Source organism: Thunnus maccoyii, chromosome 5 (assembly GCF_910596095.1).
Source record: "Thunnus maccoyii chromosome 5, fThuMac1.1, whole genome shotgun sequence".
In the NCBI taxonomy this organism is placed as follows: Eukaryota; Metazoa; Chordata; class Actinopteri; order Scombriformes; family Scombridae; genus Thunnus; species Thunnus maccoyii.
The window spans coordinates 32,067,930-32,092,928 of record NC_056537.1 but is presented as its reverse complement, the minus strand read 5'-3'; the positions used below and the strand labels follow the sequence as shown (position 1 = coordinate 32,092,928).

At 38.5% G+C, this 24,999-nt stretch overlaps 1 protein-coding gene across 2 annotated transcripts in view; it reads left to right on the top strand.

The window, feature by feature from the left end:
* il34 (interleukin 34) overlaps positions 1-20,535 on the top strand; it is a 43,717-nt gene extending 23,182 nt beyond the window's left edge. For both annotated transcript variants that reach the window (XM_042411048.1, XM_042411049.1), the window contains 3 exons: positions 736-843; positions 11,233-11,416; positions 18,222-20,535. In XM_042411048.1, coding sequence (XP_042266982.1) covers positions 736-843; positions 11,233-11,416; positions 18,222-18,280 — 351 coding nt within the window. In that variant the 3' untranslated portion in view covers positions 18,281-20,535. The remainder of the gene's footprint in view (positions 1-735; positions 844-11,232; positions 11,417-18,221) is intronic.
* Positions 20,536-24,999: the final 4,464 nt, after the last annotated feature.

The window sequence follows — 24,999 nt, the reverse complement described above, 5'->3', positions numbered from 1 at the left end:
AGCGAGTTGTAAATCTTGATCCTGCTGGGGGCTTTGTGCTTTTGTGCAAGTTCTAGAAACACAGAGTAACAGTGACTTACCTGCTTCTGTACTTTTAGCAGTGAAAGAGCTTCAGATGGAAATCACTGATTCAACCTCTTTTGTTTTATGAGCGTGTTAAACTGTGCTCTACCCAGTTCTATTTACTTGTATCTAAATGTAAGAGGAAGGTTATTCTTTACAGGTAAAAGGTAGATGGCAAAGTTTCTACTTGTCACATCCCAACAGAATAAATCAAACAAAAACCTCTAAGATGTCTCATACTGTAAGTGACTAATTACAAGTCCGACCCTTCACTTCCGTGTGTGACCACTGTTTGACTTTCCAGTCTCTTTCCACAAACGTCCTAGTCTGCCTTTATAACACTTCAGTAACCAAGTGTTTTCTTAAAATCCTCCACATGCACAGAACAGACATGGCTATTGTTGGTAATTACACAAAAGTCAATACTTTACAACTTGCAAACACTACTATTTTCTTTAAAAAAAAAAAAAAAAAAAAGGTTTGTTCAAATATATATTTTGAATTTCAAACCTACATTTAATTGATATTTTCTACAACATATTTAGTTTTGTTTTTGTACAAATGAGTCAACAGTCTGAACTGAGAAGATAGTTGAACTTGTTGTTTGCTGTCTTTGAATTTATCAGAGCATCCCCAGTGTTAACATAAACTAAAGACAAATTGAAATTACAGATCATCCGGGTTATGCCAGAGAGACATCCTTCACGACCGTACACTGCTGAGTTGGAAAGGCGCTTCAGGGATGCAGAGGGAGTCTTTGTACAGTCGCATCCCGCTGAGGTAAGGCAAAGTTCATGTATCTGTACCAAATCTGTATTCAGTGCCTCCTCACATGAAGCAATTCAATGAGTAAGTGAATTTCCCTCAGAATGTAAGGGTCAGAGGATATATGGCAGGAGAGGGATGTCACATTGATCCTATTTTTCAATATTGAGAATGAATGACTTTATCGTTGGAAAATTAAATGCAGCTTCTATTTATGATCCAACTAGAATTCAGTCAATGTGGATTTAGTACACACACTGATCATTCAGTGAGTAGTGTATGAGGGATTTTGTGCATGGTAATGAGTACTGCAACGGTCTGCTAAATTTAGTTTTGCTCTGATGGTGTCTCATCAATGCTGATATTTTACCAAGAAGTCAACTGTGTGGGAGAAACTCAAGCTCAATTTATTCAGTCTGAATATGAGTCCTCAATGTTAAACCATGTTTGGACCAGTGTTAGCAGCGATTTAAAGAAAAATTTTTAAACAAGTCTTTAAATGCCAGGCATGGACAATTTGCATACGTTTACATCAGGCGTGTAGCCAGTAATGGGCTTGGGCAGCACTGGCCCACCCACATTACTCACTGGGCTTCAGTTGATGTAATGTTACTGCCAAAACAATGGCTAAACAAAGTTCTTTACTGTGTCATTTAAAAAAAAAGCAAGAGTTGAGGAAGAAGACATGGCACCACCTCATCCACCAAATCCACCCACCCCAGCTCTTCAGACTCATTAGCCCACAAGAATGTTTAGGTTTATCTGCAATTGATGAACCACCTTCATAGCCAAATTTGAAGGTATTTCCCTGCACTTCCAAGAATGGACAATCAAGGTGCTTCTCATCAAAGTGGTATGGACAGTTTTCTTGGTTGGAATACAGTGTAAACTAGAAGAGTGCACTCAGTAGAGTGCAGATCTCCAGGTGTGTACGGTCAAGATGGCGATCAAGATGACAAAAATGGGGATGTATTCATCTTGTATCATGCCCAATTACAGTGGATCTTAACATGGAATTAATCTGCAGATGCTCCGGTTCAAGATGAAACCAAACTTTTCTATGGATGTCAGGTTTTGAGCCACGACAAAGGCCAAAATGTGGCCTGCAACAAACTAAGCCTAGCTGATTGCCAGAAATGCCTTTTGCTATGTTGTAACGCATATCGTAAAATGGCGAGGACTGCTGAAAAGACGTAAGTCTAAGCTTTACGACAGACTCATAAGAAAGTTTATCAACATTTAATATTTATTTGAATTCACAACACAACCCACTCTCAACCAAAATTTGGCACTAGTTGATCTAACGTGGCAACATGGCACGATCGGTTGCCCCTAGTGGAAACAAGATTCCAAACTGAAGCAGTTGTTGATCACTTGCGGGGAGAAAAGTCGGCAGTCAATGGCATTATAAAATAGGTTTTTCAAAAGTTGTGAACCACTGCATCGACAAGAGGTCCTTGAGCATACAGTCATACATGTGCACAAAAAAGGATGATGGGTCCAGTAGTATGCAATATTAGCTGCAGACAGATACACACAGACATACACATGACCAAATTCATGATTCCCTCCAGGCTTATGCCTGGAAGAGATAATAAGGACACACTTTTCTGTAAAATGTGCAGACATTTCCCCAGCTGGGCTGGCAGCCCATTTGCGAGAAAGAGGTTTGTGGACTGGAAGCACCTACGTCAGGCATGTGAAAAACACCAGACATGCAAGCCCCACTCCGTTTCACTGGACCAGTTTCAAAGCTACAGGGCCAACTAAACTGCAGGCCGGGAAAATGTGTTAAATCAAATGAAGTGTGATGCCATGGACTATTCATTTATCGAGAAGAATCGGTACCATCTAAAAGGATATTTTGGATGTTTTACTGTTTTGTGCCAAGCAGGACATCCCCCTACATGGACAAAGGGAAAATGCAGATGCTCTCAATAAAGGAAACTTTATAGAACTGTTCAAGTTCATGTGTAAATATGATCCACAGATCCAAAATTGTCTAGAGCAGCTGCCCAGAAATGGAACTTTGATGAGCCCAGATGTTCAAAATGAGCTGCTGGAGTCAGCAGCCTCCTTGCTGTTGTGCAAGATCAAAGCAGAAGTCCGTGAAACACCAGGCACCTATTATGCCCTTATGGCAGATGAATATAAGGGCGAGTCAAAACGTGAACTCATAGCTGTTTGTGTGAGGTATGTTCACGCAGGGAAAATCGGGTTCAATGACACAAGTGACATGAGCGCAAGAGAAGATATTACTGGTGATTGAACCGCTGCAACTTGATCTATTTCTGTGCGTTGGCTTCAGTTTTGATGAGCCCTCTGTTATGTAAGGAAACTGGGGAGGAGTGCATGTGATTCTAAAACAAACTTTTCCTCAAGCCATATATGTCCACTGTAATTCTCACAGATTGAATTTGGTACTTAAAAGTAGCATCAAAGGTATCTGCACACGTTAGCACATTCTCTGAGAAACTGAACAATATACACAGTTTCATGACAGACAGCAGCAGACACACAAGGTTTGTAGAAGCGCAGAAAGAGCTCCATCCAGGACGCCCATACTTGGAACTTCAGCAATCCATTAGTGCTGGTATACTGGATGAATCAGTATACTGGTTTTAATTTCCCATACAATATGAATTTTTCATATACTGCCACACCGGTGCATAGCTGATAGAATTGCTGTAACTCTTCACTAGGCAGCAAAATATATAATTGCTGCACAGAGGCAAGGGCAAGCTGTGTAGAGTATATTGAGAGGGAACCCCTATTAACTGTGTAACCTTCTTACTAACGGATATAACCTTTTAAAGCAACAATTAACGACCAACAACTAACTCTGTGTATAACACTTTATACACAAATAATTCTTAATTTACAAAATTACACTTCTGAATGGCATGCTGGGTACAGCTCTCTAGCTAGCCAGGTAGCTCTGTTATTGAGATCTGGAATTAAGATTGAAATTTGGGCAAATGAGGCCTCGCATATAATGATGGTTATCAGGGCAACCTCCCTCAGTCTCCTCCTGCTTTAGAAATAAACATGATTTTTACATAAATCATCTCAAAAGTTTGTTTGTGAGTCTGAACGAAAGAAACACAGGTACTAGCTGCCCGTAGCAGCATTATGGCTAACTGCATAGGGAACTACATCCTGGCACTGATGCCAACTTAGCAATTTTGTTGCTAGATTTAGCAACTTTTCAGACTACCATGGCAAGTTTATTTTTTCAAAAAGCACCTAGCTACTTTTAAAAATTAATTGGAACCTTTTAACAACTTCTGAAGGTGACTCAAATGCTAAAATGCATGCATTTTCCCTCTAAATGACACAGAAAATAATTTTCTCTGTCACACACTCTGTTACTGTGTATTCTACGATGCAGTTTTTCATCATTACGTAATGACATCATGCAATGACATCACAATGTTAATTAGCAACTTTTAGCAACAAATCAACCTGCCTGTAGCAACTTCCCCTGAACGTTAGTTTGCAACACTGATCTGGGGCAGTTTGCATGTCAGTTTGTTTACGTCTGAGGCTGTGGATAGCTCAGCGTCTGTTCATGCTAGAGAAGTAGTAGCTTAGTAGATTAAATAAAATGGTTCATGTCAGCAAGTTTCCAAACTGCAAGGATAAAATGACAAGATACACACTGAGCAGTTTTCACGGACTACCGCTGGATGATAGAAATTTACTGTAATTCCTCACAGTTACGTGTTGTAATAGCATTTTTCTGACCTTGTGAAGCTGAACATTTGGTCCAGCCAGCCTTGCTCTTTTCTTCCAGTTGATTTTGTGGAGGTCCCAAGTCTCCAGGACGACAATGTTGATAAACGCTGTAAATCAATGTGTAGCAGTTACACAGCTGGGATTATCCTCATCCATTGACACTTTTATAGTTTCCTCGGGATACTTCTAGATACTCTGAATCTGGCAGCAACAGGTCTGACTCTGCAGAAAAAGTTTTCCTCTTCAATCTTCAGGAGAGCAGTGACCACAGGAACACCAGCAGTTTCTGAGGTAACCATTACTGTATGTTGACTTTCCTGATGGTCCTGTTGCCTTCCTGCCTCCATTCTTAGTTTTTCCTCTTTCAGTTGTTTAAGCTCCTCTCTCAAATTGGTCATTCAAAGTGAAATGACTCACAATCATCTTCATAGTAGTCCATGGGATAATCTGTCATTGCACTTAGGTTTTTTTTAGTTTCCTTAATGTCATAATGCCATAATGCTACTACAGGCAGCTAGTTCCTGTGTTTACTTTCAGTCAAACTCAGAAACAAACTTTTGAAATGATTCATGTAAACTCTATGTACTCATGACAGTAGAATAAGTCACTATAAACCTGTATAAAGGCCCAAGCATTCGCAAAAACAAACAAAAAAAACCCATCATGATATACTGTGAAACATCTGAATCTTAAAAAATACCATGATACAAATTGTTGGTCATACTGCCCAGCACTACGATCCATAGATGCGTGCTGGAGCTACAAAATACTGACATTACTCAACGTAATATTAGAAGTACTTGCAGAGTGCGCTGAAAGCAGTGGTCAATTGAAGGTTGAGGCACAGTCCCTGCTCCAACAAATACAAACAAAAAAATTCATATGTTTACTCGTCACATTTGGGAAATTATTTCAGACGAGCGATTTTGCCACACGGGTTTTAGCCCAACATTGTCAGTCTCTGAGTACATCGACCTAACTGAGGGACTAAAAGAGAGCTTTGCTCATTTTAGAGACAATTCAGAGTGTGATTTCGAACAAGTGTTCAAGCTAACAGAGGAGCTGATGCAGAAAAATTAAATCATGAGCTGGGACATCACTGCTGGGGCAGAGGGATATGGCTGCCAGCGAGGCCTGCAGGATATGTGGTCACAACTACTTTGGGGAAAAAAACAAGTATGAGAAATGATGATGACTTAAGACACATCTGGAACGATATCCTTGAAAGACAACTAACAGGGCTGGACAAATGGTTCCAGGAGGATCAGTATGGAAAAATGAGAGCAGCAGGAACTTTTCTCCCACAGTCTAAGACATTTGCACAGAAGGAGTCTCCGTGGACTCCGTGTGATTACCATCACATCTCGGTTGAGGATACTGAATTAACAATTGAGCAACTGCATGGGGACTGGAATTTCCATCCCTCATGGAAGTATTGGACATTTGTGCTCCTGACATTTTTCCAACACTCAACCAGCTACTTTGAGTCATCATCATACTTCCCATGACTTGTAGTGTTGAAAGACCGTTCTCCACTGCAGGTCGGATTAAAACGGACCTCAGATCATCCATAAGTACTGTCCGTCTCAACAACTTGGCCCTCTTGTCCTTTGAAAAGGAACTCTGTGACTCTTTGGACTATGATGAGATCATCTCTGTATTCAATGCTAAACCCAGGCGTTTGCGCATTGTTTTGTTGGCCATGAGAACAACAAAGGTAGGCCTGTTGTTACTCATTTTTCACTGATTCATATATGCCTGTGAAGGGATTTCATGTTAAGTAATGATGTGTTGTGTATTAGCCGTATAGGCCTACTGCTAATAGGCTACATTGTTTATTTTAAATGAGTTGCGTGGTACCATGGCACTGACGCAACAATGGCTGTAATGAATGCACGAGGGATATGTTACATGTGCGATTTCTGTATGATGTATGCTATGCCATGCAGTATGTCAACATCTTCTCTGCTGTTTGGGTTTATGTTTAGTTGCCATTTGTGCAATAATATGGTTAATTAATGCGCTGTAGAGTCAATGTGCTGCTGGTTCTGTGGGTGCAAATATATTTTAGCCTGAATAGCATGTAACAGACAAGTTTTTGTCTGTATTGTTGTGTACAGCCTTTATAGACTGAGCTCTGTTGGTTCAGCATGTTGTATAGGCGGTGTTTTGCTGTTATTGCCTTTCTAATGCAGAATGCAGGGAAGTAAAATTGTCACTGTTTTTTCAGTTTGTCTATGTATGTCCTTTTATCTACTCATAAGTTTTTATAAGTACTTTTTTTCTTGGAAAAGATGGCCCATCCACTTTTGTACTGGGCCACCCAAAATACGATTTCTGCCTACAACACTGATTTACATACAGTCGCTCTATCAGGCATCTTCAACACAATACCCTATGCCTTGTGTTGAAGCACAGTAAGTCTGCACTGATCACAGACAGATCAGATGCCTTCATTTTGATCCATATCTAGTTTGTTTCCCTTCAAGTCCAATTACTGAAGCTTTTGGGGGAAGCTTTTGTCAATTAGGGCAGGGGTTCTCAACCTTTTGTTACTTAAAGCCCACTTCTGATTGTTAAAAATTTTCAAAGGACCACATTCTGAAATAAATGAGAAAAAAACTAGGATGTAAATATGTGTTATGCCACTGTCAGCTGTAATAACCAAAATAAATACTTTGCTTACCTTCAGTGAGATACTTCTGGTTGCTTCTGGGAAATAATGAGATCAAGTCGTGGTGGGATGGGTGAGAGGCTGACATGCAGAGTAGTATTCAAAGTTGCTTTCAATTTGTTTATTGGCTTTGATATTATGACAGTCAAAAGGGAAAATCCTGACTCACATAAATAAGTAGTGGAGAAAGGCAACATAAATTTGAATGCCTGTTTTGACAAGGAGGGATATTGACAGGCAGCCAGCATCCAGAATGAAGCAAGGTCAACATGTGTGAGCTGAAGCTTCAGGCTGCTGTCTGCTGATAGTTCCGTCAGTTTATTTTCTTAAGAAGAAAATACACATTTGGGTAGAGACTTGATTATCAAGTAACATCTGGGAACAACTCCTCGATCAACAAGATGCCAACTGTGTGTCTTTCCTGTCTTTGACCCCTGCTAATTTGACGTTTTTGATCCTGTCAAAATGCAGCACCCCCTCCTGTTCCTGCCCCTTGATTTCATCTGTCTAGGAGCCCCTTCCTTTCCCCCCACCCCCTTACTATGTTGACCCTTGATCTTCACTGTGTCACACTGTAAGGTCTGAATGCAAATGCCCTCCCTTCCAACCTTTTGTTTACTAATTGTTGATCACTGCTTTGATCTTACAGTATAAAGTGTTTCCATTTCTTCTGCTCTGGGTCAGTCTACTGCCTCAGACCAGCTCTGTGTCAGTAAGCTCAACGCATTTCCGTAATGCTATTAAACCACTTCCATCACAGCAAACTTTGAACAAGGACTTGAGTGATTTTCTTCAACATTTCCAACACAGTGGACAGAGCCATGTCTTCTGAGGCAGTATCCACAGAGAAAGTGTCCGAAATCCAAAGGTGTCCATGTCATGAGTTGTACGAGTCAAATGTTGGGTTATAGCCCTGGAGAAGTTGACATGAGGAGAGGCTTCCAAAGTGTCACTCTGGAGTGAAAACATGTCAATTGTCCCTCCACTACACTCCGCTGTTTCTGCCTTGCATCGATATATTGAGCTGATTTAACTGGTCAAATATATATCTGATAAGTTTTGCCAGTTTTGCACAAAAGTTACCATCAGTGTAATTCTCAGCAAGAGGGGAGTGCTGCTCCTCCAGAAATGTGTGCACATCTTTTCTCACTTTAAGAAAGGTGATTAAACGCACATCCCCTTGAAAGCCATCTTACTTCACTGTGGTACAAGAGCTGCAAATGATCTGCATCAAGTCTTTCACACGGAGCAGCAGAACACCTTGAGCTGAGTCTTAGTGTCTTCACAGCCACGTTCACGACTTCATGCAGTTCTGGTGAAAATCTGCTCTGTTGCTAGACTTTCCCTGTGTAAGAAACAGCAAACGAACCAATCACAAGTCTCCGCTGATGACGTATTTGAATCTGTGACATGTTTACGGTTGCCTTGCCAATGCTTTTGCGGGTGATATGTCTCGCAAACTTGTTGAATATTAAATACATTACAAGAACATTGGCACCCGACAAAAACAGCTCCTCACCCGCCATGTTCCTGAAAATAATAAGAGATGTCTTATGCCAATTACACATACATCCAGCCTTGCTCCATCTTCTTCTTCTTGAGTTGAGTTTTATGGCGGTTGGTATCCATAAGCGTTGCATTACCACCATCTGCTGGACTGTCCCTTGCCCCATCTATTCTGGCATTACCTTGGCATGTGTGAAAAGGTGCAAGATGGAAATGTTCCTGAATATAGCTGCATGTGTGAATAGTGAAAATCACTAGTGGTGCCTGAAAGGTTTTTTTTTCAGTAAACTAAGAGTGAGGGTCTTATTCAAGCAGCATAAACAAGTCCAATAAAGAAAAAAGTTTCAAGGCATATCTGTCTGTCATCCACTGAAGAGATTTTGCATATATATATGCAATAGCTTGAGTTCATTCGTTCCATCCGTTGATATGGGGCTTAACTTTTAAATATATACATCTATGAATAAAGTGTTATGAATATTTACATCTATGAATAAAGTGTTTACCCAAAAAATCAAGTTGTTTACCAGAAAATCCAAGTTTTTCTCCTTCATAAGTACTCCAGTTAATCAACATCACATTTTGAGGTTGCAGCAATATACAAACGGGTGACAAATTCAAGGAAAAACCGTGTCAGGTCTGAATGCTTGACCCCTACAGTGAGGGGATCTGGTGGCTCTATTATGCTTTAGGGGCATTTTGCTGGCATGGTTTGGGTCCACTTGTCCACTTAGAGGGAAGGGTCACTGCAAATCAATACAAAGTTGTTCTGAGTCATCACTTTTATCCGATGATGAAACATTTCTATCCTGATGGGAGTGGTCTCTTCCAGGATGACAATGCCCCAATTCACAGGGCACGAGGGTTCACTGAATGGTTTGATGAGTATGAAAATTATGTGAATCATATTCTATGGCCTTCACAGTCACCAGATCTCAACCCAGTTGCACACCTATGAGAGGTTTTGGACTGACGTGTTAGACAGCACTCTCTACCACCATCATCAAACACACTTGCCATGAAATTCTTCCCACAAATTCAGTCATGAAGACCAGGCTTCCAGGGTTTCCCAACACCAGACACTGTAAGGTCCTCGTCTTTTCGACTGACACAAGCAGTTGGCCTGTCCCTTTTCAGATGCTGAATCTAGAGCTGTCTTTGAGCATGTTTGCTCCTCGCAGACGGAAATCTGAAAAACCTGAACTTTCTTCCCCTTCCCCAGTAACTCTTGGCACATATCCACAGTGCTAGGAAAAATAAGTTCCTCTGCAATCGCAGAGTTTCTTGCTACACGCTACATGAGCAGCAACCATATAGCTAGCTCTCAAAGTGTCTTTTGCCTGAGTTGTTAATGTTATGATGACTTTCTGTTGTGCCTGAAGCCTGTCCGTTTTCCTTAGGAAATATTCTTTTGGCTTCCCAACACATCTCGGATGCTTTGTGTTTAAGTGTCTCTGGAGCTTTGATGGTTTTAGTGCCTCATTTGACAGGATTTCACCACATTCAATACACTGTGCTTTCGGCACAGCATCACTGCCTGCCATTATGAATCCAAATTTAATGTATTCATGGTCATATTTCCTCACCACATGCTTAGGAGCTTTAACTGGCACGGGGTTGTCTCCTGCATCACTTTTTCGTTTCAGAAACCGATCCATTTTGTGTCAGTGCATCAGAGGGAATGTTAGCTAGCTAACAGTGGCAAAACACGTTTGTCTCTACCTGATGATCTGTCGATTGGCATGGAGAAATGTAACTGGTCATTGAAATTATGCATTTTAATTTGACGTTTTTTATTCATGTGAATTCTTGAGCACATTTAGATACAATAACTAGCTTTGTAAATTAAAAAAAAAAAAAAAAAAAAATCAAACCATTTGGAAAGACCTCGTCCTCCCACTGGTGGGCTCTAGAGCGCCATCAAGTGGGCCACAGGCCACAGTTTGGTGAGAATGGCTGAACCAGGGAATGGGACTCATGTTAAGATAATAGAAAGTCGACTTTGTTATGGTTACAATGCCCACAGTAATGTTGGGAAAGGGGTTGGTCCAGTGCTGGTGGGTGCACAAATATTGTTGCCAAGTGATTATGTAACCAAAAAGAGAAAGCAAATAAACCTGAATAACAACAACTACATAGACAATGTTTTGTAAACTTTATGGAGACCCTGAATATGAGCTGATGTAAGGCATTGACCCATAGACAGACTATAGACTGGATAGAGGCTGCAAGAGTCACAAGTTCAGCCTGGTTATTTATGTACACGCTTATGTATTGAAAGCATCTGCTCGATTTTTTCTTTTATTTTGGAAAAAAAAAAGGGATTGATGGGTGACCAATCCTGGTTTTTTCACAGCACAGGGAAGCTTTTGTGCTTTTTTCATCAGGTCATATGTCTTGAGTATTTTGACCTAAGAGCCATAAATATCCAGTGTTGAAATTCTCACTGTGAATGTCTTTTGATGTTTGTGTGTGTGTGTGTCCAGGTGTTCCACCGGGAGCTTCCAGAGACTATCCAGGACATTTGGGATCATTTGACAGAAGAGCCTGACAGAGTGCCAGAGTCCAGCTGGCGATTTGCTACTCCGAAATTTCTTCTGGACAACTTCTGCCACACCATGCACTGCCTCTTCAGTGAGTGCTTTGCCAGCACAAAAGCACAGCAGGACTGTGAGTATAACAATGTGAAGAATCTCCCAGGCAATAACCAACAATATAGAATTAAATGTATGCTCTATTTTATAAGTAGACTATAAGATAAAAGCAGAGACTAGTACACAGACATCACATGCTGTGTAAAAGTGAAGACAATCAACAAAAAAGCCATTCCATATATGTTTCACAGGTTTATAACATTAAGATGATAGCAGTTAGGTAGTCTCCCAGGTCAGACATTCCAGTATGTAGGAGTCCTGATGTCAAAAGGGCCATTAACATTTGTTTTTCATCTACATTTTGGAACAACCTTGCCAAGATACTCAGAACGTGATATGTCTCATATGCGGTTAAAGATTTTGTGAAGCAAGTGGATGTGCATTTTTTCACGACACATGTACATTCATCAATCAGAACCAACTAAAGTTTCAGTTTAGATGTGACATAAGCAAAATTTAGTTGACAGTCAGGAGTCAAGACAGTGACTTACCCATCATTTTTTGTAACATGGATCTGTTGTCAAAGCACATCCAAGCCTTTGATGCCCTGGGGCGTGCTGAAGCCTTCACCATGCCATTTGGACACATTTTTGTGGCTCCAGATTTCCATAAAATGGTATTGTTCTGCACACAGAAAAAACCACATACACTTATTGAATTCCTACTCATCAAACATGTTGCCAAATCATAGCACGAGCAATAGAAAATACCAAAATGGCATTTTTATTGCTAGTTTCATGAAACCATTGTAAAACTGTTGTAAATTATCACAAAATCATGGGAATGAGGCAAACTGTAAACTGTTAAAATAAATAAAATGCAGTTAAAATGTCAAACACTATTTCACTGAGATAAACACTGGGAAAGAAATTTAACAGGCAATTTAAATTCAACAAGCCTTGTTTTCAGTAGTGTGACAGTTTACATTTGTGACTTCTTCCATACAGTGCACATCACTACTTGTTGAGTAGGATCAAAGCATCTTTGTTTCATTTTGTGTGTGTGTACACTTTAAAACATGTGTGGAAGTGCAATAGCTCCACTCCATAAAAGGTGTGCATCTGGTCTGAAACGGCCTTGTTGGCCCTTGTATCTGCTTTCAACAAAAGCTGGGCATATTGAAAAAAGACCAAATTTATGATCTTTACGAGTTCCCCTTTAATGACCCACTGATTGTACGATCTTAACACTAGATAGCATTCATCTAGAGAGGCTTACTTCTTGTTAATACCTTGGCATCTGGCTTGATGACAAGTTGACCTTTGGTGTATATGTCTAGCCTCCTAAAAAAAACTTATACCAAGTAAGGTTTTTATTTTCATTTTAAAAAATGTTTTCCTTTTACTGCTAGAAAAAGATAAGTCCAAAGTACCTTTTTGTCAGTATTGGACTGTGGTAATGTAATTTATATGCATGCATCTTCAGCTCTTTCACAAAAACTGGATGTAGTCAATCATGCTGCCTTGCGGTTTGTAACTGGTGCAAGTGTACATACACATCATTGTAACTTATATTAAATAGTTCAATGGACTTCACTGTGTTTAAGGAGAAAAGCCCATATGTTAATTTTTATTGCAAAAGCTTTACTAAGTAAACTACTGTACATATCCAGTTTATTGAAATATTACTCCAGTAGCTGTAACACTAGATCATCAGAGAAAATTCTCATCATCGTCCCAACCACTCAAATAGAGCTGAGTAAATCTGCCTTTTCCTTTCATGCCGCACAAGCTTGGATGAGCTGCAAGTCATACTTAAGGTGGAATCTTTACTCTCTCTTGACATATTAAAATCAGTTTTTACAGAACTTTTTTTTTTACAGAAGATATTATTGCTTTTAACCAGAGCCATTATTTGCCATGAATATTTTAGCTCCTGATCCCTGTTTGTTTTCTTTTGGTATGTTTTTTTATTTATTTATTTTTTTTAAAAATAAATTGGCTACGAGGTGACTGAAGAAGAGACAACAAGGCCAAAGACACGTGTAAGTTATGTTCAAGGACTTATCATTCTGAAAGAATCTGTCTATAAAAGCATCTTTCAGCATTTACATGCTGAAAGCTCCGTAGTCTATTCAAATACTAAATGTGAGTCAGTGTGCTATTTGATAAAAATAATAATAATAATAATAATAATAATAATAATAATAATAATAATAAAAAACTTTATTTATACAGCACCTTTCATAACATAGAATGCAGCTCAAAGTGCTTTACAAGAAAAGGTTCTTACCGCACACTGTTTTGTCGTTTCAGTGTCCTTTTGTAATAATAAATGGTTTTTGAAGCATAGCTGTTTGCAGGATGTATAGGGATGAGGTAATGTATCTGTTTGTGGCAACGTAAGATTAATAATTGTAATAGGACAATGGTGAAGCAAAGTAAACTTTGTTTTAATATTCATACATCTAGGTTACATGTAAGGCTGCATTCACCACCAAATCCGGCAATGCAGCACCTTCCTGCAGGCAATTTTTTTTTTCCAGGATGGTGAAGTCATGACCCGCCCTACACTGCCTCTGTTTGGCTTACCTTGATATTCGTACCCTAACCCTAACCAATCTCACCCCTCATGCCTAAACCTAAACAACCTAACCAATGAAGGCAATGAGTACTAGCTAGTCAGAGACAGAGTAGGGTGGGTCATGACTTCACCGTTCTGGGAAAAAATGGCTTCCCGCACGGTTGTGCGGAGGTGTGTTTATGTAGATAATAGTATGTACTTTAGAAGATAACCGCTGTGAAATAATGAGAAAATAATGTTTTATTTCTCAGATTCAGATCTTTGTTCTCACCACACTGTTGTTCACTCTCTAGTTCGCTCGATCACCACTGCTCTTTCTCTCTCACTCATGCTCACACATCACTCACTAAAATGAGTCGGGAAGCCAACAACAAATCTAACTTTACTTTTTACATTATGAAACAAAGAGTAATCTCCTCCCTTTGTCCTAGTAACTTTTTATACTCCCTCATGCTACAATGCTACATGTAATGTAAACATAGGCTTTTCCACTCTGTGTGCCGTAAATCATTTCGTCGGATTTCGCTGGAAATCTGATCCGTTGGCAGGCATTTAGATTAACTATATAGAAATAGCCAATCTTCTTTCTGATGGTCTCGTTTGCTTATGTCGGTCATATCGAGACATCAGAGTTGTCATGAGAGTGTTTCATAACCAGTTAAAAGTTCCTTGTAGTTATTTTAGGTGACAATATAAAATATCTCTTTATTATTCATTTAAAATATGGCTGCATAATTGATGATTTAATAACAATGTAATTCAATTTAAATGTAAATTAAACGTAAAAAGGTATTCAAAGTAAGCAATATTTAAATGTACAGCAGCACAGCTTTGCTGGTTTTGCTGTTTATGGATTGCTGAGGCAGGCAAGTCTAACTTGTTTTTGAAGAGCCCTTCCTCCACTCTGGGCGAGGGGCCCCCCGGATTTTGCTGTGCTTAAATTGACAGGACATGACTGAACCTTACTTGGGAAGCGGAATGCAATATGTTTGCAAGAGGGAAACCAGAACATTGAGGTAATTTAACACTGTTATGAGCCTCATGTGGGTTTCACTCCAGACCAGCAGACCCCTGCAAGAAGGATTCTTGCATTCACAATTCAAAGCTACCATAGATTTCTATCTTTATGCTATCTGTTTTATGTTTTATCTCCAAATACTAAATGCCAGCGTGCATCACAATCACAGAAACTGGTAGCAGCATGCTGCAGTATCACAAACTGTGGCTCATCAGTGCAGCTGCCAACATTTTACACATTTCAGTAGCAGATGGTGAAGTGATGAGAAATCACTGCCCTGCTACTAGCTGAGTGAGTGGACTAAAGATGTTGAGTTATTTGTTGTTTGGTTGGCATAATTTAGGGGTGGATCTACACTTAACACATACTACAAACCTGTTTATTCTTGGAAAATTAACACCCGTCAGCAGATCTGCGTGTTGTACATGTGATGTGTTTAAGAAGCAGGGTATGAAAAAGGTGACAGCACATGGCAATGTTAGCTTAAATCTACACATTGTCTGCATTTAATTGAATTTCTTAGATTACTTTCAGAATCAAGTTATAAAACCTTTTATACAGGAAATTGTCATATGGCGTGCTGTACTTAACAGTAACATGTGTTCACCCTGCTTTTGACTCATCTGTATGAGGCTGCTGTCACAGGTTAATCTATGTTCGTGACTGTTACAAGCACTGTGAAAGTCACTGCTAATCCCAGAATTACATTACATCAGCTAAGTACCAAATAAAGTTAAGTTTCACTCTCTTTTAAGAAACTCCAGTAGTCCGCTACATAAATGTCATTTAACTGTCAATAAAATTAAAGAACATTATCAGCTCCAATGCAATTACCAGTTCAGTAAAGTGGGGCAGAGTCCCACTCTGGTCAAGGTTTCAAAGCTTTTATCAAGGCTTGTGATGCGCTTTTTACCATGCATAGATGAGCAACTACAACGCATGCCACAGTGCTCACATTTTTGCCTGCTTACTTTGTACCTGTAGGTTTTAAAAAATATATCAAGAAGCGAGCAGATTAACACTTCAAAGGAAAGCAGGAAATGTGGGGTAGCCATCATGTACAGGCAAAAGGGACATATCATTCTTTTTGTGATTTTCTGTTATTTTCATATTGTCATAATGTCAGATGTTAAACATGGTCATGTAAATATGTAAAATTGCTCCCTGCAAGTCAAAAGCCTCTCATGATCATTCCCTAAACCTAACCAAGTGGTTTTTGGGCCTAAAGCTAACCAGACTTGAACCACAGCGTTGTCTCACCATAAAACAGTGCGACAAGAATATTTTGAAGCGGCTCGCAAGAGTTTCGCAAATCTAGGGTTACCATCTAGACATGACCCTTAAATGAAAATAAAAACACCTGTATGAAAAACTATTGAACCTGTAAACTATAGTAATAGAATAATGAATAAAGATTACCTTGGCACACATGGGGAATGCAATATGTTTGCTGGAAGTACACCAGAACTTTTCACTAATGTAGGTAGGCTGTAATTTCTCTGCCCTGGCCATATGTTCACACACACAAGGTAATCCGTCATTGTCAGGATATGACAGCACACAATGTGTGCTGGATGACCCTCGCATCTGGAGCACACGATGTTATGGCACTCCTCAAGAAAACAGTGCCACATTGTTATGTGTCTCATGTGATGGCCTTGCCAAAATCTCGTGACAGTTTATCGTGGAAAATTAAAAAACAAAAATGTCTCAACCTCTCAAACCAGTCCTGCAGCGTAATTCATGTCTCCCCTGTCTGTCCATGAGACGCGATACATTCCAAACACTCATAATGCCAGAATATAGATAAATACCCTGCTTCCATTTTACTCCTCAACCTGCATCAATATTTCAATGGTTTGGTCCCTGCTCTTTTATTCAGTCAGTGCCTTTCTTGAGTCTGGTGTTTTTTGGAGTAACTGTTCGAGCCAAGTGCCACAGAGCCAGTCTGCTGCAGAGGGAAATCATAACAACAAACAAACCGGAGGAAATGTTGTCAGGCTGGAAAATTAAAGACGAACGAGCTGATGTGTATCTGAAAAATGTGAGTTTGCTTTGCCACTTAGTGGTGGATAGGCGGCTGATACCACATAAACAGTGATATCAGTTCACAGTCTCATACAAACCAACCAACATAACACTCCACATCAGCAAGTTACTCATATTTTTTGTTTTCAATATATTTTTTTGTATAGAATTCTAGCTATAAAACAATTTTCTAAATATTTATATGTATATTTCTAAATATACAGGATGTTGAACAGTCTTCAATGTGCAGACTTTGTAACAATGATGTAGGATCATTAGATCATTTAAACATGTTTTGGTACAGCTTTGTGATGTGGACCAGAAGTCAAATGTAATTAAAAGAATGCAATTTAAAGGCAGAATTGGACATGCAGGCCGAACTACAATGTGTAAAACCAATTGTGGTGAGCATATCCTCCTCATTAGACAAATATTTCTTTTCAACACAAACATGGAGAATAACTTAGAGCAGATGGGATAAAAGGGCGAGGTGATAAATGGATGGAAACAACTGAAATAAGTGGAATACGATGTACTTCGGTGGAGGCTTGTTCTTCTTTTCTTTGTGCATTCAACTTTTAGATGTTTTTATGTTTTTAGCTTTAGGATTAGAGCAGCGAGAAGAGGAAATTAAGAAATATTGTGATAAAAGAATAAAGAAAAAATGTTGGAAAAATGAAAAAAAAAAGTTTTATAAAGTAAAAACATTTGCATCCCCAAACAAAGCAAATTATATTATCATCTAAGGGAGTACAGGATATTTCTCAATATAACCTGTATTATATACACTAAATTCTGCATGAATTTTGAGTGGTCAACATTGCTTGCAGATTAAAAAGCTACCCATCTGATAAAATTGATCCTTTCCTGTTTCAGGAAGTCTGCTGTGGTCTGGAAATTAGCCAGATATCATTAGTTGAATATGCTGCGTCAGTGGTCCAAGTCTCTGTGGTTTTGTCACAATATTATGTTATAGTGCACAAGTCAAAAAGTACAGCTGCAGCTACTTGGCGTGTGAGTCGTCATAAAGGCGAAACCTGAGAGCAAAGCTGTGCTTAAAGTAACTCTGGTCCCGTGGCTGTTTCTTTATATCCATAAAGAGAGAGAGGTGGTCCACATTCATACTGTGACAGTAACACATGTGTTGAGATACACTACACGATATTTATAAAAGTTATTCAATCAGCTGCTCAGTCAGTGAGAAATGAAGGTGTAAATGTTTAATGGAGTTTTTTTCTCGTCTTTTTTTCAGACTGTGGTGTTTCCCATTGGAGGAAAGGCAGGAAGAAAGACTTACAGCCTGAAAGCTGAGAAGAAGCCAGCGGGGTGAAGTTGTCCCTGTTGATACTGATTAGGGATTAGTATCATTATCTTCCTTGAGCTACAGGGAGAGGGGTAAAAGGACAATCCACACTGAAACAAGAGAGTTCAGTCCTGATTTGTGAACATCAATAAGTCTTTTCCCAAATCTACCAAACAGAGCCAAGATTGTCTTGATATGATGAAGACACAAACCCTGACACAGCTCTATCAACAAAAGCAGAATGAAATTGTAGGTACAGTAACAATATTCATGGTGATTTTATGAGCATATGGTGGTTCTGCTAAAATGAAATACAGCTCATTGGCAAAAGTTCCTCAGATTTTTCAATTATCTGTCAGTTGAGAAGCCTTAAGTATTTGTCTCTCGACAGCATCTCAGCTTGATGCTTTGATACTCGGGTATCTAGTTTTGGAAGAGATTTGTTCATGTTCACATATACCGGCTAAATTGATGTATGATCAATATATTGGATAAATTCTTTTCTAAGGTGGATTCTTTAAAAAGGAGGGTGCAGCACAAGCTGCTTATTCCTCTTCAGCAAAGGGTTAACTTCACCTGGAGTGATTTGGAGTGTTGCTTTGCCAAATCTCTGCCCAAAAAGCCTGTGTTGTGCTCCCGTGGACCTGTGTAGTTCACCTCAGAGACCAACAAGAAGAATGTAGTAAGAGAGACTACAAATTGGATTTTTATGAAGCGACGCCTGCAAGCTAGTTCAGTCAGCCTAATTTGAGCTGCTGCTCCACTCACATGCCATACTCCCCTCACTGTAACATATATCCAAGCACCCTTATAATCATGGCGGCATACTTAAGTCGTCAGTGCTCTGCTCACACTTTGCTGCATACCAGCTGCCACACCGCTCACATGCTTGCTTGCTGCCATTGCTGCTGCTGCTGTTCATATAGCATTTCAAAAGCCACACCTCCATCCCAGCATCTGCCTGGAGGCTCTGAGTCTATCTTCTTCTAAGGGGGAAGTTAGCAGCGTCTTCACTCCCTGCTGTGGGAGATCAGTGTTTCCTTATGGGGAGTGAGGGGTCAGAGCCTAGACGCCAAAGACTAATGCTGTACATACTCTACATTTGAATAACAATCTACTCCATGTGAGTTGGCTGACTGAAATTATATTGAGAAACTTCAGTATCCAGCTGTCTTTGTACCATAGCCAGACTTCTCTTCTATGAACGCCTCTTTCAAACATCAATGAGCTAGAGCAAGAGCAATGTATATGAACTGAACTTCAAACCTAAAGGCAAACTAATAACTGCTGTTTTTTCTTCCCTCTTCAGTTGTTGACTATGCATGTCTCACCTACAGCCTACATTTAAAGTGTTGTTTTATAAGTGTGCTGTAGAACCAAACTGCATATTCAAAAGCTGTCAAAACAAGTTTGTTCCATGTATTTCTTTCTATGTGTTTATCATGCACAAAGAGTGAGAGTTGAACCCAGACAAGCAGTGATATACAATCATCTCCCTCCATCCAAGCTATGCAATTTTATATTTGTGTTGATCTGTTATGGTTTTTTTTGTTTTTTTCGCCTGGCAACTATTGAATATTTGTGCAAAGCTAACTGGCTGAATGGGTGACATTACAAGTATGAAGTAACATCACAGTCAGAATTTGTTAACGTTACAATCAGACGCCAAATCTAGATACATTTCCAAATGTATTCGTCTTGAATAGATAAATAATCTGTGACAATGCTGTGATGTTTGGCCAGTGGAAAAACATTTTGCTGGAAATGTGCGAGATGATAAGTTATATTTCATCAGCTAGAAATCTCAGCATCAAAAGCTGCAAAGATGAAATCTGAACCTGCATGAAATGAATGTTTAAATACCATGGAAAACATTACAACTACACTGAATGGTTATTATAAATATTCAAATCTTTTGCACTTTCAAATTCTTGTTTTACTCTGACAAATTCTGACTAGGATTTTACCTCAAAGCAAATCAGTATTTCCTGTCATTTTTTGTGTGTGAGATAGCTCCTCAGGTTGTATCAGCTTTACTAACTTGTTTTTTTCTTGTGCAGTTCAACTCAAGGTTATCTTGTTGCTGTTAGATGAGATGTATTCAGCTGTCAATTTTTGAGGGATTAAGGCTAACTGCTAGATCTCATACTGTACTGAGATGATACTTCAGTTAAATACGCACGGGGAGGTTTGGAGCCTCTTCACATACACAATGCAAATAATGCAAAGATTAAATCTGTGAAAACTGAAACTGAAAAATGAAGGCAAGTCAACTTCATTTGTATAACATAATATCACATTCAGTGTTTAGGATATACAGGCACATGTCAGCAACAAAAACAAAACAAAACAAAACAAAAAAAATGCCGTACCATAAACACAAACCCTGTATGCATGGGAGAAACATTAGGACAAACAGTTCAAATGAACATAGCATGACAAATGATTGAGAAAAAATAGGAATTACAATTGGAAGGATTACAATTGCTAAAACACCAATGTTATAGCATGTTTGGTCTTACTATTTTTGTCAGCTCTTTGAGAAAAAATCTGCAAGTGTCCTTTAGCTGGATTTTGTTGTGGGCATATACATTTTTTCCTCCATATAATGACTGAAATATTATTTTCTTTAAATTAGTAGACATACATATGAAAACATTGACGACTAGCTCCCTAGTTATCACAACAGTATGCAAGTCACAGTCAGCATAACATTAAAGGTCCATTGAAAGATGAAACTTTGTCACAAACATGGCAAACATACTTTGTCACCAGAATTAATTGTCCACACTGACAGAAGTGGTATTTTAAATACTTTTTACCACCATGTTACCAGATGTTATAGCCTCAAGCCTTCCTCAGTGTGCTTTAATATTTTGACTTAAGCAGTCTATATTTATAAGATTGACCTCACTCACAATAAAAGAAAGAAGAGATTCTAAACTTGCTAAATTCCTAAAGGTAATTCCTAAAACTGAAAAACAAGAATTCTGCTCTTTGATCTGATGCACTGTTGCATTTCATAGTCAGTGTACTGGAGTAGAGCCAAAGCAATGGTAAACACATTAATGCCCTAATATGTTCTGACTGCATGGTGGCCATGTTTGTGAAAGGGGTCAGTTGGCATAAGAAACAGGTAAATGAGTAACAGCTGGGCTCAGAGCGGGGACTCTGTACAGTGAAAGTTAGGTCAGAAACATAAGCAAATGTGAAGGATTGTATAATTGTTTCCACACTTACAGTATGTCTCTGTGGCATTTTAGTAACTTCTTGTTTTCCGCACAAGTTATATCGCAAAGCTACTCAAGTAATATAAACAAAGCTAATTTAGCAAAGCAGCTAATGTTTTAATTTGACCTACAGCTACTAGCCAATCCTACCTACTGGTATCTCAATATAAACCCAGCTTTCCACTGTATTCAGCAAATTAAGGCAAGAGTGAGCATGTCTACTGTGAACCAATGAAATGGCTGAATTTTACGTTGGGAAATACAGTCAGCTATGCTCAGCCATTGTTGTCAAGAGCTGGGGAAGTCCATTATGACTGCTGTGAGGTGAAATAGCTCCCCTGAAGGCCCTCTAAAATCATCTGGGCATCCTCAATCTCTGAATGTTGCTTGCCCATTTCCTGCAGTTTAGTTTCATATGTCCACACTTGTGTATAATGCCTCGGACATATGGAGGACACCATAGGCCTTCTGGGAGGCATTTGAATGATAAACTTGTGAGGCACTTGGCTTATTTAGGCAAGTAACACTTCTTAAGGCCCAATAAATAAAAATGCACTTCTTTTAAGCAGGTTCATTCCATATATATATATATATATATATATAGTTCAGTCCCTTCTTGGATGGCGAAATCACCACGTTAACAGAGGAAGTCCTGCACTGATGGATGTAAAACCTACTGTTAGACCTGTTCAGGCATTTGGGTGAATAAAGCTTTAGGGTTAGGGTTAGGGGTGTATGGGGTATTATTATTTCCTTCATTTTTTCAGTTTGGCCATTTTTTGTGAAAATGTATTGAAAATATTCTTAAGGGATATTATTCTTTAACTAAAAATCAAACTTTTTCTCAACAGATGTTGGCTATACATACTTTGTATACATTGACACACCCCACAAAAGAGTGCAACAAATAGAAGTTTCAGGTGTACAAATAAATGCACCACTATGATATTTTTAAGCTTTATCTTAAAATGAACCAGGTGCTAAAAGATGAAGACCTGGTGTGCTGTTGTAAGAATGCAAACAGGCCAAATCACTCAGCATTGATAAAAGGATCAAATGATATCCAGTGATGTGCAGAGACTGTTCACACCAAGCCTCTCGCTGAAAATATGCAAACAGAACTTTCTGAACTAGAGCAAACTGGGTGAAATGTATTTATTTTCAGGTCTGTATTTTTTTGCAAACTGACATCATGCACTCCTTTTTTTCTAAGAGCCATGTATTTGCATGCAAGTTGCAGTGGTGACAACTTCCATGTCGATGCGCCTAGTTCATTGCTTTCAAATCCTGACTTGCTGGTTTAGTCAGTTTATATTCCCTCACCCCTTTATTACTAATGGGCTAACTTTGGGCTTTTTATTATGATAGCATATTTCTCACGCAGCTCTTACCAGAGTTGGTTTCAAAAACACACTTGAAATTATTTTGCGTTTTGATTGCATTTAAAATAAGTGACATTGTAACTGCTATGCTTTTTGATTTGTGGTAAAAATTAAAGAAGGTACAGATATAATAAAACAATAACACACACACAAAAAAAGAATATACTCAGTTAGAAATGTAATTCTCAAAGTTTGCATTACAATTTGAAAAAGTAATGTCATGTTTCACTTATAAGCTTCAGGTATTTGTTATAATGTGTCTCAGAACTGGAGTTACTCCCAAGTTGCACAAAGCAACCATTTGTTTGCTTACTGTATGTATGAATTGTACAGTTTCACTTCACGTATTCACTCCTAACTTCACATATGATGTATGTTCAAGCCTTGCAAGCCTAATTGTGTCACTCATCAGGAGGGAGAATGATGATGTTCAATGATTATGTTTTGGGTTGAGCCTGAAAGGAACTCGTTGACAGCTTACATACATTTTTAAGGGGCTAAACTTGGTCCTCATATGCAAAAGAAGCTCTATAATGATGTAACAGATGAATGATAATTATTGGTGTATTGCTATAAATGCAGTGAGTGTATTTTTATTATAACTTTATCAATCATATGTAACGGTATGGTTGTTTTTTTGTAACCATAAGAGCATTTTAAGGTGTATTCAAAGATCCCTTATTGTGAACATAAAGTGATATTTCCCACAGCTGACTGGCAACAACAGAGAGATGATAACTGCAAACATGTGGATGACTGTTGTCTGTGGTCTGAAGATAGATTTTAGAAACAGATTTTTTTATACACAAGATATTGAATTTATTTATTTTTTGGAAATGTATAATCCTACATGACAATACTTTTATGAAAGAAATAAGAATTAAATCGCTATTTTTATCAACTAAACCTGTGTCCAGAGTCCTGTCATTACTAAAAAGAGTCTTTTAAAACACTGCAATGATTATTTCAATATGTCCAGTCTATAATAAAATATAGGTCTTTCCATTTTGTGTTGGTCATATTATTTCTCTAAAAACATAATGGATCACTCAAAAATCATCAAAAGTACTTATGTATGTTTTTCTAAAGACAGTTACAGACATAAACAAGCCTTTAAGTTCATTATTGACTCTGGGACAATAGTTGGTACCCACAACAAAGAGAAATAAATGTGCCTGTGTTGAACACTTTGTACAAATGAGGTGTTATGTATATTGAAGTGATTAAATTATCAGGCTATCATATGGTTACTGAGAGAGCTAAATGTAGTCCAGCTGTATTCCAGCTGTAGTCCAGCTGTAATAGGGACTCCAGTGTTTCAGTATTGTACTTCCATTAAGTTGGGGGACTCACAAGAAGCAGATTTATTTTAAAGAAAGAATAGTTCAAATCAAAGCTGCATAATTCTGCCCTTTAGTCCTATAGATGATAGACTTTATGGTCAAACTCCAAAAACACTGGATCATACATTTCCCATAATGCAACTCAATAGCCTTTCATTAGATCTACTCTTCCCCCTAAATGCCCTGTCTTTCAAAATGGTGAACTTCATGGGTAAAAAAGGGTTAATCAAAAGTTTTATACTGCACATCACCTATAAGTGATATGTTTACCAAACAGTTTAAATACATTATATTCACATATATTTGAAGTGTTCAGCTTCGAGATGAAAAATAACAATTTTGTGTGTTTAACTGTTCATAACTCAAATTATAAGCCTGCTTTATCTCTGTTCAGAAAAATGAAAAAATCTTTGGAGTAATGGAAGGTTCTGCAGTAATAGGAGATTTGGTATTTGGAATTTCAGTAGTACTCTTTTGATTTTTGGATCACAGGTTGTGCCTGTAATATTTTATTTCATATTTTAGTCCTCAAAAATTAGGCTACTACCTTTAAATATGTATGAACTTGTAAACAGGCAGTGGTAGAAGAAGTATTAGGATCCTTAACTGAAGCAAAACTTGCAAAACAACAATGTAAAAATACTCTTAACTCATTGTCCCACTTACTTATGTAAAAAACACTCATTATGCAGCAGATTGTCCTGGCAGAGTTTATATGTATACACACATATACATATACATATACATATACATACACACACACACACACACA